General features: G+C 43.2%; 1 protein-coding gene across 3 annotated transcripts in view; it reads right to left on the minus strand.

Moving 5' to 3' along the window:
- CSGALNACT1 (chondroitin sulfate N-acetylgalactosaminyltransferase 1) overlaps positions 1–17,411 on the minus strand; it is a 438,610-nt gene that overhangs the window by 96,431 nt on the left and 324,768 nt on the right. For all 3 annotated transcript variants that reach the window (XM_075605292.1, XM_075605275.1, XM_075605285.1), the window contains one exon: positions 4,159–4,375. In XM_075605292.1, coding sequence (XP_075461407.1) covers positions 4,159–4,375 — 217 coding nt within the window. The remainder of the gene's footprint in view (positions 1–4,158; positions 4,376–17,411) is intronic.

Consider the following 17,411-nt stretch of genomic DNA (forward strand, 5'->3'; position numbering starts at 1 on the left):
TTTCCCCTGCTCTGAAAAAAAATCCCCCCTTCTCTCCTTGGTCCCCGCTTCCCCCCGGCTGCCCACGCAGGCGGGAGATGGAAGCAGGGGTGTTCCCCCATCTCTCCCTGGTCCCCGCTTCCCCCTGGTTGCCCTCGCGGGGCGGGAGATGGAAGCGGGGGTGTTCCCCAATTCTCTCCCCGGTCCCCCCTTCTCTCCGTGGTCCCCGCTTCCCCCCAGCTGCCTGCAAAGGGCAGAGGTGTTCCCTCTTACTCCCCGCGTCCCCCCGATCCCCGTGGCTGCCCACGGGTGGTGGGAGATGGTAGCAGGGGAGTTCCCCCCTTACCCCCTTGGTCTCTGCTTTCCCTCGGTCTCCGTGGCCTTTCCTCTCTTCTTCCCCCTGTCCCGTGTGAGACAGAGTGTCTGTGTGTATGTATGAGAGAGAGAGTGTGTGTGTGCATGGGAGAGTATGTGCATGGGAGAGAGAGTGTGTGTGTGTGTGTAGGAGTAGGATACCAGAAGTGTCACCCCACCCAATCACCCCACCACCCAGTCAGTCACCCCCCCACCCCCGTCAGTCACCCCCCACCCCATCACCCCACCCCGTCACCCCACCCAATCACCCCGCCAACCCACAAATCACCGTATCACCCCGCCAACCCACCCAATCACCCCGCCAACCCACCCAATCACCCCACCCAATCACCCCGCCAACCCACCCAATCACCCCGCCAACCCACCCAATCACCCCGCCAACCCACCCAATCACCCCACCCAATCACCCCACCAACCCACCCAATCACCCCACCCAATCACCCCGCCAACCCACCCAATCACCCCACCCAATCACCCCGCCAACCCACCCAATCACCCCACCCAATCACACTGTCACCCCCACCCAATCACCCTACCCAATCACCCGTCACCCCACCCAATCACCCTACCCAATCACCCCGTCACCCCACCCAATCACCCCACCCAATCACCCCGTCACCCCACCCAATCACCCACCCAATCACCCTGTCACCCCACCCAATCACCCACCCAATCACCCTGTCACACCACCCAATCACCCACCCAATCACCACCCCAATCACCGTCTCTCACTCTCGCCCTATGTCTCTCGCCCTCTGTCTCTCGCCCTCTGTCTCTCGCCCTCTGTCTCTCGCCCTCTGTCTCTCGCCCTCTCTGTCTCTCGCCCTCTCTGTCTCTCGCCCTCTCTGTCTCTCGCCCTCTCTGTCTCTCGCCCTCTCTCTCTGTCTCTCGCCCTCTCTCTCTGTCTCTCGCCCTCTCTCTCTGTCTCTCGCTCTCTCTGTTTCTCGCCCTCTCTCTCTGTCTCACTCCCTCTCTCTGTGTCTCTCACCCTCTCTGTCTCTGTCTCTCACCCTCTCTCTCTCTCTGTCTCTCTCTCTGTCTGTCTCTGACCCCCTCTTTCTCTCTCTGTCTCTGACCCTCTCTCTCTGTCTGTCTCTGACCCCCTCTTTCTCTCTCTGTCTCTGGCTCTCTCTCTCTGACCCTCTCTGTCTCTCTCTGTCTCTCTCTGACCCCCTCTCTCTTCACACGGGAGACATCAGAATCCCCCTAACCCAGAAGACAGGTAAGGAACACCTCCGCTCCAAAATATAGCATTGCGGAATGAGGGTCACTGGACATTGGACATTAAGGGACTGCGGATCAGGTAAGATCCCAAGTGGGATTGCTGCTTTAGATATTGTGAAACGGGGACATCCAGACACTGGTTAAGGGGTTCAGGAAACTAGTCACCCAGCCAGCCAGTCACTCACCCAGTCACTCACCAAGTCACTCACCCAGTCACTCACCCAGCCAGCCACTCACCCAGCCAGCCACTCACCCAGCCAGTCACTCACCCAGTCACTCACCTAGTCACTCACCCAGTCACTCACCCAGTCACTCACCCAGTCACTCACCCACCCAGTCACTCACCCACCCACCCAGTTACTCACCCACCCAGTCACTCACCTACCCAGTCACTCACCCAGTCACTCACCCACCCAGTCACTCACCCACCCAGTCACTCACTCACCCACCCAGTCACTCATTCACCCAGTCACTCACCCACCCAGTCACTCACTCACCCACCCAGTCACTCACTCACCCAGTCACTCACTCACCCACCCAGTCACTCACTCACTCACCCAGTCACTCACTCACTCACCCAGTCAATCACTCACCCACCCAGTCACTCACTCACCCAGTCACTCACCCACCCAGTCACTCACCCACCCAGTCACTCACCCAGTCACTCACCCACCCAGTCACTCACCCACCCAGTCACTCACCCACCCAGTCACTCACTCACCCAGTCACTCACCCACCCAGTCACTCACTCACCCAGTCACTCACTCACCCAGTCACTCACCCACCCAGTCACTCACTCACTCACTCACCCAGTCACTCACTCACTCACCCAGTCAATCACTCACCCACCTAGTCACTCACCCACCCACTCACTCACCCAGTCACTCACTCACCCACCCACTCACTCACCCACCCAGTCACTGACTCACCCACCCAGTCACTCACTCACCCACCCAGTCACTCACTCACCCACCCAGTCACTCACTTGCTCACTCACCCAGTCACTCACCCACCCAGTCACTCACCCACCCAATCACTCACCCACCCACCCACCCAATCACTCACTCACAGTCACTCCCTCACCCAGTCACTCACTCACCCAGTCACTCACCCAGTCACTCACTCACCCACCCAGTCACTCACTCACCACCCAGTCACTCACTCACCCACCCAATCACTCACTCACCCACCCAATCACTCCCTCACACAGTCACTCACTCACCCAGTCACTCACTCACCACCCAGTCACTCACCCACCCAGTCACTCACCCACCCACTCACCCACCCACTAAAGTCACTAACCCACCCACCCAGACACTAAAAGTCACTAACCCATCCAGTCACTAACCCACTCAGTCACTAACCCACTTACTAAAGTCACTAAACTAAAGCCACTAACCCATCCAATCACTAACCAACCCAACGACTAAAGTCACTAACCCACCCAGTCACTAAAAGTCACTAAACCCAGTCACTAAAGTCACTAACCCACCCAGTCCCTAAAGTCCCTTACCCACCCAGTCACTAACCCACCCAGTCCCTAACCCACCCACCAGTCACTAACCCACTAACCCACCCAACCACTAACCCACCCACCCAGTCACTTCACAAACCTACCCAACAAGTCACTAACCCACCCAGTCACCAACCCACCGAGTCACTAACCCACCCACTGAGCTCTGAAGGGGGGGGGGGAGTTGAACATGGGAAAGGGGGGGGCGGAGCTGTGAAGAGGGGGGAACGGAGGTGTGAAGGGGGGGTCGGAGCTGTTAACACGGGGGGCGCATTCATGTGCGGGCCCAGATTGCTGTCAACAGGGCAGAAACAGACAGGGTGGAGAAAGGGGAAGTGGGGGGGAGAGAGGGCAATGGGGAGACAGGGCAATGGGGAGAGAGAGAGAAGGCAATGGGGAGAGAGGGGCAATGGGGAGAGAGGGAGAGGGAGGGCAATGGGGAGGGAGAGGGAGGGCAATGGGGAGGGAGAGGGAGGGCAATGGAGAGAGAGGACATGGGGAGAGAGAGAGAGGGGAGAGGGGGGAGCGGAGATAGGGGTGAGTCGAGAGAGGGGGGGGAGCGGGAAAATTCAATGCCGGGCAACGCCAGGTATATCAGCTAGTCAGAAATAAAAGTGACCTTTATGAAGGAGAGGGGTTGGTATAACATTTTCCTATAAAAATAGATACCTTCTGTATTTACAGACGTAAAAATTAAACTTGATCATAAACATTTTACACTTTTGAAAAACGAATTATTATATTAAATGTGTAAAAATACAGCATGATACAGGAATCTGGTCGGGAAGTATGTTCCTGTTTCGTAACTACCAAAATGTTGCCCAAAAAGGAATAACTCCCAAATGACTAAGTCATTTTATATGTATAACACTGGATCAGTATTTCCGCTAAAGACCCAGGATATTAATGCAACTGATACTGTACCTACAGTACTTATTTTGTTGATGAACCAAATCTATCATTTACTCCAAGCCTAATAAAAATCCAGATTGTTATGGTTTCACTAATACAATTGCTCGGGCCTTCACATGATTGCCTTATATTTATTGACACAAAAAGACTCTAACCTGAAATTTTGCATAAACTGCTGAAATTTGTCTGCCCTTTTTGCCAAGGGGACAATGATATTCACAACGACATTGGCCATGTTGAGTTTTTCATTCTTGACTTTCATGACAGGTCCAAATGGTCGGAATAAGACAAGACGTTTGAATTCCTGGCTTCTGTCCCCTTTAAAAGTTAATTCGTATAATGTGCCTTTATCACGCTCCGTTCTGTAAATGCCTGCCAAAAGTAATGAGGAAATGTTAAGTATGCAACACCTATAATTTGACTGAATACCAGACAGGTTATATTTTTTATTTAAAAAAAAATGGAATAAAAAAAACTTTACATTTGTTCTTCATTTGGTCATCAGACAAATTTATATGTAAGATTTCCTTGTGAAATATTTGAAAACAAGTAAATGTAAATAAATATATCTAAAAAGCAAAAAATAGAAAACAATTTAGAAGAATAAAAATAGCAGTGGGTAAAGAGTAACAGGAACTATTACCGGACATTCATCTGTGTATGGATGTTCAGGTACCAGGGTATCTCCTCGGCTTTGTAGCAGATGATAATTACTAATTCAATGTACATTTCTCAAGTAACTGGTTGCCCTAGTAGATAGTGTATATATAGTGGTCCGACCAGTAGAAGACACCTGGATTTGCTTCAAAAGACCACCATATCGTGATCACTCACATCTCACACGGACACAGTGCCGTGTAGATCAATACTATGCAATTGCATAGCATACTTCCTGTGCATGTATGTCCCACGTGACCCAACATGTTTCGTTATGTATTATGTAACTTCATCAGGGGTGTGTGTAAAGAGTTCACATAGAGTTAGGCTTATATACAAATGTTGTTGCCTAGCAGGTAATTGCTTAAGACAGAGAGCCAAATTAATTCCTTTCAAAACAAATACAGAGTTGCAAACATATACGAACGTGAATAAAATGTGGCAAAATAAATAATAACAATCGCCAAACAGAAAATATGTTATAATAAATAAATATATACATATAAACTAAGAATAACCTGGTATAAAACAAGCATCCAAAATGAAAAAATAGTACATAAATGAGTGATTGCAACCATGCAACATAATGGAACTAAGGAGGTATAAAACATTAAAAAAACGTATTTTTAATGTTAATAAAAAATGAACTATATTGAAATATAAATGATGAATGGAAAAACATATAAAAAAGAAATATACATTTAAATTAATAATTCATCTTGGTAATAAACAATTTATCTGGATAATAAACAATGCAAAATATATATTTAAACTATAATGCTTGTGTAAATCCATTAATTTAAACTTTCTGGTATTAGACTGTTTAATTTAAAAATCCAATATGTCTCTTTTTGACACTGTGATCTAAATCTGTCACCACCTAAAAGGGATAGACGGATATTTTCCAATCCCATAACAGTTACACCATCTAGATTCTTATTGTGACAGGTGGAAAAATGTTGAGACAAGACACCATTAATCATGTTACTTCTGTGCTTTAAGAGGAAAGGGGATTGGTGGTCCGTCCCACATACTGAAGACCACAACTACATGTTGAGCTATAAATCACAAAGATAGTCAAATATTTGATGAATCCCTTAAATTTTAAAGGCTTCCGTATTGGAGAATGAATTTGATTCATTTTTATTGTTTAAAAAATTGCATGTGATACATCTACTTTGGTGAAATATCAAAATTGCCAGAGGGTGTAGCACTCATAAAAGAGATGGGAGGCTGCGATGGTTTGAGTCTACTTGGGGCAGGATATTTTTACAGCTCTATTATTATTCATTATTTATTTATATTTATATTTCTTTTTTATATTTTTTTAAAGTCCTCATTTTTAGTTCAATATAGTTCATTTTTATTAGCAATCAAAATATTTTTTTAAATGTACTATTCTTTTTATAGTTTTTTTTCCATCCGATACTTGTTTTATACAAGGTTATTCTTAGTTTACATGTATATAGTGTAAAAAAATTTGTTTAGCGATTGTTATTGTTTATTTTTTTAAAGTCCTCATTTATAGTTCAATATAGTTCATTTTTATTAGCAATCAAAATATTTTTTTAAATGTACTATTCTTTCTATAGTTTTTTTTCCATCGGATACTTGTTTTATACAAGGTCATTCTTAGTTTACATGTAGATAGTGTAAAAAAAATTGTTTAGCGATTGTTATTGTTTATTTTGCCACATTTTATTCACGTTCATATATGTTTGCAACTCTGTATTTGTTTTGATAGGACTAAATTGGCTCTCTGCCTTAAGCAATTAGTTGCTAGGCAACAAAATATGTATAAGCCTACACACACCCCTGATGAAGTTATGTCATATGTAACGAAACGCGTTGGGTCACATGGGACATACAGGCTATATAGTATTGATCTACACGAGGATGCTTCGAATCCTAATCCGTGGCACTGTGAGAGGTGAGTGATCATAATTTGGTGGTATTTTCAAGCAAATCCAGGTGTCATCTACCGGTCGGAAAGCTACTCTATTACTATCTACTGAGGCAACCTGTTACTTGAGAAAAGTACACATGGATTGGTGATCATCATCTACTATAAAAACATCCGCTTTTGGAGTCCCAAAGGTTCCTGGACATCCATACACAGATTAATGTCTGTTAAAAGTTTCTGTTACCCTATACCAGGGGTCGACAACGCTGCTGCCTCTCTCCCTCACTGTCCTGATGGTGGCTGCGAGGGAAGCCAAGCCAGCGCAGGTCAGGCTTCTTGTTGCTGCTGGGCATCTCTCCCGCTGCTCTCCTGCCTCCTACACTGTCCCACACTGGGCCTCTATGTGACGTCGGCATGTACCGGAAGTTGTGTTGCACACTTCAGGCACGCACCAGCATGAGAGGCCCGGGGTTGGACAGTGTAGGAGGCTGTGACGATGCTCATCTCTGATCAAGAAGGGGAACCAGAGGGCTGAGGTGGTGATGCAAATTACCCGACCAGAGCCCAGGGACAGAGTCCTGTTAGAGTATCCGTAGTCGGTAAGCAGGCAGGAGGTCAAGGCTGGTGGCAGTGGTGCAAAGTCCAGGCAACAGGCAAAGGGTCAGGGTAGGCAGCATGCAACTAGGTCTGGGTCATGGTCCGGGGTAGGCAACAGGGATTCCAAATGAACAGGCTAGCCTCTGGAACAGGGAAGCCACATGGATGGTTCACAAGCAAAGGAAGGCTCAGCAACGGGCTAGCCTCAGGAACAGGGAAAGCTCACGAACAAGGAAGACTCAGGAACTAGAACTCAGGGTGGCCAGGAACACAACAAAAAGTATACAATGCTCAGGCAGGGGCTGGGAGTCACTGGCTGCTATGTAAGCCCTTGAACAGGTGCAGCCAATAAAGCAGGCTGCCAGTAATCAAAATGTCTACAGTAGCCAGGTAAGGGCGGGTTCCAGCCCAAGCCTGGACTGGAACCCTTACAGAGGCAAGCCGGCAGCTGGGGAGAAGTCCAGTGGCTACATGAGCCCATACCAGCGCTGGCCAGGCCCTCCCGCAGCCACTGGCAGGACAGCAAGGGAGAGCGGCAGGCCCAAAGTAAGTGTATGTGTAAAATAAAAAATGAATAGACGATACCGTTCTGTGGCTAACGAATTTACGATTAAGCTCGTCTAACACGGTACAGATACCTCTACATCGATATATATATATATATATATATATATATATATACACACACACACACACACACACACACACACACACACACACACACACACACACACACACACACACACACACACACACACACATATAGTGCAGAATAAATTAGTTCTTCAGTATTAGGTGATACTTTTCTTATTTGGACTAACAATTTATGCCATAGGACAAGCTTTCGAGAGTTTTCCTCCCTTCCTCAGGTCAAGCACTGCTGCTTATGAACACAAATAAATACATAGAAGAAGGCAATAGACAACTCACAGACAACACCTAGTACAAGAAACTCATGCATGATCCAACCCAGGAATATACAAAGCAACTAATGAATCTCATCGTCATTCCCTAACCACCTGCAACCACAATTGAAGCAACTAATACCTGAGGAGTTGGGATCTTCTACATGCTTCCCAAAATCCACAAACCGGGAAACCCCGGCAGACCTATTATAAAAGGTATGGATACACTCACTGAAAAAATATCAGGCTTAGTGGAGAATATCCTCAAACCTTTAGTCAGAAGCACCAACAGCTTCATACAAGATACCACAGATTTTCCTTAACCTTAACAACATCAACCAACTACCATCCAACACACTGCTAGTAGAATCCCTTTACAGCAACATCCCCCACAAGGATGGCATTGAGGCATGCATGCAATTCCTTACAACATCTTTCCTGGATCAGAAATACAGCGCTGATGTAATTACCAAACTGATAGAATACACCCTCACACACAACTACTTGAGCTTCAACAAGGAAATGTACCTACTGTACAACTAATGGGGACTGTAATGGGTACCAAGATGGCACCGCAATATGCCAATCTCTTCATGGCAAATCTTGAACAAAGATTCCTAAGTACATGCCCCCACAAACACTACAGATACATTGATGACCTGTTTATAATATGGACAGAGGGTGAAGGAAACCTAAAACAATTCCACGAATCGCTGAACTCATTCCATCCATCAATTAAACTCAAAATGGATTATTCTGCAAACCTAGTAAACTTTCTAGATTCAACAGTAACACTGAAAGATGGCAAACTTCACACATCTGTATACAAGAAACCAACAGACAAATGCAGTTACCTCCACAACTCCAGCTTCCATCCCACTCATACAAAACAAGGTATCATACACAGCCAGGCTATAAGATACCACCGCATATGCTCTGACACTGAAGAAAGACACTATTGATTTCGAATTCACAAAATTAGAGTTGCTGTTATTTAAAGATTCAAGAAAATGGCTTGATATGGTCTACATTGAGAAATATCTTGAGTGTAAGAGAATCCCAAGGGGATTAAGGATTAAAAAAAAGTCCTTCCTTTGATCTCGATGACAGCAACTTTATGAAAGCATGGTATGATATAATAGACACTGCATCATTTGATTTGATGAAATTAATTTTAACACAACATAAAAAGAAAATGGAACTTGATAAAGAAATTGATACAATTAAAGATAAACTAGACCCCTTTACTGATCATCCAGTATTTAAAAATAATGATGCGATACTTCAAAAGAGATTAGAATCTCTGGAGAAGGATATAGTGGCCAATAAAGAAAAAAAACTCCAGAGAGATTAGGAAGATTATGTAAAGGAAATCAAAGAAAATGGAATACCAATAGATCTTTTGAGAGAAAAAAATCATTCAGTGAGAAAGGGAAATACAGACCACAAGAAATAACCAATGACCAGCTTAAGGTAGATATAATCTCCAAAAAAGAATCCACTGTAATCAAAACTGATCAAACGTATAGTAAAAAACCTCAAGATCCGATGTGTAACGAGAGAGATATGGCACAAGCCCATCATTCAAGGGATGAGAGATACATCAACACTTAGAAAGACATAGCATACAGAACACTCTAAGGAAAATCCCAGGAAAGATGAAAATGTGCATTTTTTAGGAGACAGGGGGTTTTCACATTCCTGGGAGACGGAAAATCGGTTCACTCCCTGGAAGTGTCAGAATCCCCTTCCTCACTAAAAAGAAGGAGAATAAGAGAGGGAAACGAGGGAGAAGGAAGAAGGCACTAAGGAAAGCAGTTAGTAGAAATAATAAAAGTAACATTTTCAATTTAAGTGACATTGTACTCACTGATTTTCAGACCACTGTTATCAAAAAGGGGTTAACATTCGCTCCGACTATTGGACCAAATAATTTTAAACTTTTTATAGATGCTAACAAATTTTTACGTAAGATGACAGTAAAGAGACATTTCTTGAATTTGGAATCCGAAAGATTGAATGTAAATATGTCGGATTCACATCTACCTATTGTCAACAAAGATCAGGGTTTTGTTCATACGAAATTAAAACCTAGGTCTAAGTTCTATCCCAGTCATGAAAAACGTGATTTTTTAAATGTCTATTATCAGCTGATAAATAATGATTTTAATAAACTTGTGGAAGATAGTTCAAAAATAAAGTTTAAACACAATCTGAATAGAAAAGAAAGAGATGCACTGAAAGAGCTACAGGATAGAGAGGATATCATTATCAAACAAGCAGATAAGGGGGGAGGGGTGGTGATTTTGAACAAAAGTTATTATATGGAGGAAGCCAATAGGTTGTTGGGAGAGAAAGGTACTTACAAAATACTAGATAAGAACCCCATATGGGAATTCCAAAAATAACTAAGAGCATTATTAGAAAGGGGGAAAGAACTACAAGTTCTAAATAAGAATGAATTTAAATATCTCATGAAAGAGAACACAAAACTCCCATTGTTCTATTTTCTCCCAAAATTGCACAAAAACATCACCCATCCGCCAGGAAGACCAATAATATTTGGTATCGATTCTTTGACTAGTAACCTCTCAGAATACATAGACTATTTTTTACAAAAATATGTCAAAACTTTAAGGTCACATATTAGAGACACAGCAGATATAATTCAGATCTTAGATCAAATTAAGTGACAGGATAATTTTATACTGGCCACAGCTGATGTCACCTCTATCTATACCTCAATATTACATGATGGTTGTAGTGCAGTAGATTTCTATTTGAAAATATGTGATCTGTATCCACAGCCAGATACAGTAAGATCCCTATTATGGCGCACTGCAGAACTTTATGTTATATTGCGGTCAGAGGAAGTAAAAAATAAATAAATAAAATCAATTTTAATAACATTTGGTATAGTATTTAAAAACTAGACATATATATAGCCGAGTCGGATATACACATGGTGTGTCCCTCCCCCCCCCTTGTACTGCCTTGAGGAAGCGGATACGCGAAACGCGCGCGTCGGCAGATGGGTGCACGCGCAGAACTCACTTGTATACACATGAGTCAGCTGACGGCCGTGTTCGGCAGCAACTGCAGCGCACAATTTTTCAAATAGGAGCTTCCCTGTGATTGGATGATCTGAAGGGAGCCCACACGAACCAGACACTCTTCTCCCTGCTGTCACACGGTAGCAGTAAGCTGTTTGTCCTATTACAGCATTACCATGTTTCTATATTTCATATCTCTCACTGAGTACTGATCCTTTAGAGATCAACTCTGACAACAGAGTCGGTGTTGGATCCGTACTGTTTATCATCACATAGATATTCCTAATAGGTTGGTTACTATCACTACCATTACATCACCAACCTGAGAGACGCTGAACAGAGTATATACTCACCTTATCTGAGTCAGCCCTACCGTTGTATTCAGTGTGTGAGTCCAGTATGTTATGCCCACAATGTGGATAGGGACTTATTGATATGTACCCTAGACTCAACTTCACCTCACTCAGGGTTATATTTATAGCCAGTGAAATTGAGCTGATTACGTATAGACCCTACATTTATTTATTTACAGCATCCCTAGCCTTATATCAGTTACACTACCAGTGGCCAGGATCCTATTCATTTAGCCAGTCCTACTGCCTCACTGTTGTTTGGCAGACCTGGTTAGGGTCCCTTGTTATATGCTAGAGTGCTGTACATTTGTTTACTTGGGTTTATATTTATTGGCACATGCCGTTATAGTAGCGAACAATAGGGTGTTTTGGTTCATCTGGACAGTGATCTACATACCCACTGGTCCAAACTGCAGCATACATTAGTAGTGGGTATTTGCAGTCATCCTCTCATTGATCCAGATCACCACATTTAGTGTTCATATTTTAAGGATCCAAGCGTTTAATTCTAGTTTTATCACCCATTTTTTAAATTATTATAATAAAGTGTATGTTTTAAAGTGTTCACCATATCACTACGTGTTTAGAGTGCCCGTACTAGGTTCCTTTTTCTTTGGTTATAACTGATGGAGGTAGAGAATGCTACCATCTCCTCTCATAGAAATAATATTCTTGGTGACAACTTATTATTTAACCTACTTTAATGTCTAAACCCACAGTTTAAAAAATATACGTTTTCAATATACAATGTTGGTAAAGGTTGAATATTTTTAAAAGTGTCTTTTTGCTTTTCTCAATGAGGCAAGGGTTTGAAATGTCCTACTAAGAAATTAGCATGTGGCATAGGGATTGTAGAACAGCTGATAACAGGAAGTCAGCTTGCTGGACCACACAATGGTTTCTTTATATATCTCAGACATCTGCCTAAATTTCCTTCAAATACAATCACTAGGCAGGATATCCAGGAGCAAAATATATATATACTGTATAAAAGGTTATTTGAATCTTAACCTTTTTGCTGTTGGAGTGGATAACAGGGGCCTGACAATGTAGTGTAACCAACAAAAAAAACCGGGAAAATAAACATGACTAATACTGTATGTCTTCCCTACCAACAAATATTAAGATATAACCACACAAAATAGGAATCAGGGCAAAACTAGCTTGCTATAAGTTATTTCAACTAATAATACCTTTTAATTTTTGTCTAACCACAAAGTAAAACAGAGTTTAGTGACTTGCCCATGCAGAGTGCAATGTGTATTGCTGTTATCGTACCAGTACATCCAGGGCCAGTTCAAGGGGTATTCATTCAGCACCCCAAGTGAACCTTCAGCCCTGCCCCCTCCTCCCCCTGAACTTTCAGCTTTCATTTAGTTAATTATAGCCCCCTTCTCACTCACCCCCCTCCTCATCCTCTCTCCTCAGCACCCGTCTCCTCCTCTTTCGTCTCAGCCCCCCCACTCCTCCTCTTTAGTTTCACCCTTCCCCCACTCCTCTTCTCTCACCCTCCCTCTCACCCTCTCCCACTCCGCGTGTTTCTCACACCCTCCCATTCCTCCTCAATCAGCCCCCTTCCTCTTCCTCAATCATCACCCCTCCTCTTCCTTTCTCACTCACCCCCTCCTCCTTTCTTTCACCGCCCTCCTCCTCTTCCACTCAACCGCTCCTTGCCCACTTCCTATCCCAGCCCCCTCCTTCTCCTCTTCCTCTCTCACCCCCTCCTTCTCTTCTCTCTAACCCCCTCCTTCTCATCCTCTTACCCCCCCTTCTCCTCTTCCTCTCACCCCCTCCATCTCTTCTTCCTCTCTCACCCCCTATTCCTTTTCTTCTCTCACCCCCTCTTCCACCACCTCCTTTCACCCCCTGCTCCTCTCTTACCCCCTCCTCCTTGTCCTCCTCTCACCTACCTAGCTTCGGGGGTCTGAGGTGGAGACAGCAGGGCAGCAGAGGAGAAGGATGACATCAAGCGGTGGAGGGATAAGTGGACTGAGGTCCACGGGAGCAGAGCAGGACAGCCAGAGAGGAGATGCACTGTAGCAGCAGCGGACACCGTAAGTCAGTGAAGACTTCCGGGTTGGACCGCTGGGGCACGCTCCTCCCCGGCCAGCCTGCTCTGCCACCCTGCTCACGTGATCATCCGTCCTCTTCTCCCGCCGCCACCTGACGTCCTCCTCTTCTACCCCGCTCCTGCTATCCTCTTCTGCTGCTGCCGCCACCCTGTGCTTGCTGTCTCCTTCCGCCCAGTGGTTGTACCGGACCTGAGTACAATGCTTGTTAAGGTGAAAGATTTCTAAGCGAATGAAAGCCAATAAGTAAGTAAAACGACAGTGTTTTTTACATTTCAGATTACAGTATTCAGTATGGGATTATTTGTTTCATATATGAAGAGTGGATCTCCTGACATTTCAACTTTTTAATTTTAACTGTATTGCTTCACTTGAAAAATACTAAGTGGTTTTAAATGAACAATTGGAACATATAGTAGAAAGCTGGCCTGCTTATTATAATTATTTTGCGATTGAACTGGCACAATGAAGACTTCAAAGTAAGTCAAATTGTATTGCAATTCAAGGCTGGTGTATCAGTACGTTTCAAACAAATTGGAAATTACAACTCAGTGAAAGTTTGTGAGAGAGATGGATATCAAAGTCTCTGTAAGATGACGGAGGTGAAACACATACTGACCACAAAATGATATGTAGATTCTGCATCAAGGTGCATATACACCATAGCATAAAACAATTTTTCTACTGTACATCATAGTTCCGTCAAAGCTTTCAAACTATACTTGACCTTAAAGGAATGCATCTTGGAATATAAATTATCCGTGGTTTGCTACAAACCTTTAGTTACAGACAATTTTTGCAATGGTATTCTGGAATAAATCTTGGGAATCGGCAAAACTACGGCCAGTTAGTAGCCAAGGGAGTCATGTTGAGAGCACAGCGAATAAACCCTCCCTAATATCCAATATTAAATCTACTTTAATACTCTGCTAAGACTGAGTTGTGCAGGGTCACAGACAGACAAAAATCCTACAGTATGTGATGCCTTTTTTGCTATCCTTACAAATTGCTCGAATAAAAAAAGTACTATTGTTCATAATTTCAGGATAGTTTACGACAATGAAACCGATTTGGACCATATTTTCTAAAGATGTATACATTACATATTCTGTAATCGGGGATTTTTTTTGTTAGGGAACCAAGTTTCAGCACTTTTTTGTAGACCTTAACAAAGAACTCCAGATAGTGATTATGAAATGAATACAAATAAAACTTGAATACTGACTGGGAAGGGATCTGAGCTATTGATGCTATATTTGTTAAAGCTGGATTATTTAATATAGGGTAAACATAAATAAATGTTCTTTAGTTGCAGTTTCAGCACCTTTTTCCTTACAAAACACCACAGATTATAACTAAGGACTCTCCAAGGTCAGTCCTCAACAGCAACCATGCATGTTGTTTTAGTGATAACTACAGCTGGGTTAATTGGTTAATTAAATAATTATGAGATAATATTAAAAACCAGCCTGGTGGTTTGTTCTCAAGTTCTCAACTTTGAGAGCCCAACAATATAACAGAAATGGAGAAATTCTTTTAAAATACATTATGCAAAAAAATAATAATGAGTAAGTGTAGCTTTGAAAAATCAAAGTAGTGGTAGTCATTACCCACTAGTAACATCAAACTACAAATACCAATTTGATTGTTTGCATAAAATGTTTTGATGACCAACTACATATGAAAATGCCTGTGGCACTGCAGTCATTTTCAAATCTAATTAACAGGGCGCCTTCGAGAAAGATAGGGGTACCACTATTAATGAGTGAGTTCACACCAGCCTCTGGTGCTGAACTGTGTTCATTTTAGCTCTGGGGTCCCAAGGTACATCCTGGAAACGCTAAGGCAGGTACTTCCATATATTTAAACCCCATTCGTCACACAGGCCAATGACATTGATGCAGTGCTGGACTTATTCGTTAGCTAAGTAAGCTACAGTTTAGGGCCTCACAATTTATTTTATTTATTTATGTATAAAATGTTTTAACAGGAAGTAATACATTGAGAGTTACCTCTCTTTTTCAAGTATGTCCTGGGCATAGAGTTAAGATGACAAATAATACATGGTTACAAATACATACTTACATTAAGTGAATAGGTATATATACATAAGACATTGCATGCACAGTTGGAGATAATATATATTATAGGCGTACTGTATGTAACAGTAAGAAACCAGATTAAAATGTGAGACAGCTTTAGTTTTGAAAGAACTTAGACTGGTGGTGGCTGTGAGAATCTCCGGTACATTGTTACAGTTTTGGGGTGCACGGTAAGAGAAGGAGGAGCGACCGGATACTTTGCTGAACCTTGAGACCATGAAAAGTCTTTTGGAGTCAGATCTCAGATGATAAGTGCTGCATGTGTTAGGGGTGAGGAGCTTATTCAGATAGACGAGTAGCTTGCCCAGAAAGTATTTGAAGGCAAGACAGGAGAGATTAATTTTGCGCCTGGATGTGATGACCAATCTAGTTCTTTAAGCATTTCACAGTAGTGTGTGTTGTAGTTGCATTGGAGAACAAACTGGCATATTGAATTGTAGAGGGTATCAAGTTTGCCAAGGTGGGTTTGGGGTGCCGAGCAGTATACTATGTCCCCATAGTCGATAATTGGCATTAGCATCTGCTGTGCGATAGGGAGGATTTGTTCCTGTAAAGTACACCTAGTTTGGCATAGGTTTTGGATGTCAGGGTATCAATGTGCAACCCAAATGTTACTGTAAATGGGAGTCAAACCATATGCCCAAGTATTTAAAACTAGTAACAGCAGTTAGGGTGGTATTAGCGTTGGTTCTGATCTGGAGCTCAGTCATTGGAAGCTTTAAAAATTTAGCCTTGGTCCCAAATACCATTGTTATAGTCTTGATGGTGTTTAAAAACAGTTTGTTTTGGGAAATCCAATTTTCAAGTCTCAAAAATTCAGATTCAAGTAGGTGTTCAAGGTCGGAGAGGCTATGGCTGTGTGCATATAAGATTGTGTCATCTGCATACATGTGTATTGAAGCTTCCTTACAAGCTGTAGGAAGATCATTGATGAGAGGATACACTGAGAAGAGTGGGAGCCCCAGAACAGAATCTTGTGGGACACCACAAGTGATATCCAAGGGGTTGGAGCTAGAGCTACCTGATAGGTAGGAATGAAACAAATTTAAAGTATGTTTCCCTATTCCAGAGCACTGGAGTTTGTTAAGCAAGATAACATGATCAACAGTATCAAAAGCCTTTGCAAAATCTAGGAATATTACACCAGTGAGTTGTCCCAGTTCCATTCCACACTGAATTTCATTGCAAACTTTTTGCAGGGTAGTTACCGTGGAGTGTTTGGGGTAAAAGCCATATTGTAATTGGCTAGGGAAATTTGTCTTGGTACAGTATAGTAATCGCTTAATTGGGAGTGAACACATTTTTCCATGACTTTGGATAGTATTGGGAGAAGGGAGATTGGCCTGTAGTTCGAGACAGTATTTTTGTCCCCACTTTTGAAGATTGGAACAACTCTAGCAGTTTTCCAAGTCTTAGAGATATGGCCTGCAGACAGAATAGAGTTGACTATAGACGCAATTGGTTTGGCAATGGCTGAGGCACCAAGTCTTAGATTGCAGTAAATCAGGTTCACATTGGCTGCTTAGTTTTAATCTGAGGAGCGCTTGTGTAATCTCCTCTTCGGATACTGGGACAAATTGAAAATTGAGAGCAGTGTTGTGAGATGGTGGGGCAATACGGGCACTCTCAAAGTGAGGTCCATTGTCGTGATTTGGGATGCGTTTCGCTAATAATTTAGTAGCACACCCCACAAAGTAATCATTGAATGCTTTTGCAATGTCAGTGGGATTTGTCAGAGTAATATTCTCCTTAGTGATATCACTTGGTTG

This window comes from Ascaphus truei, chromosome 1 (genome assembly GCF_040206685.1).
Source record: "Ascaphus truei isolate aAscTru1 chromosome 1, aAscTru1.hap1, whole genome shotgun sequence".
Lineage (NCBI taxonomy): Eukaryota > Metazoa > Chordata > Amphibia > Anura > Ascaphidae > Ascaphus > Ascaphus truei.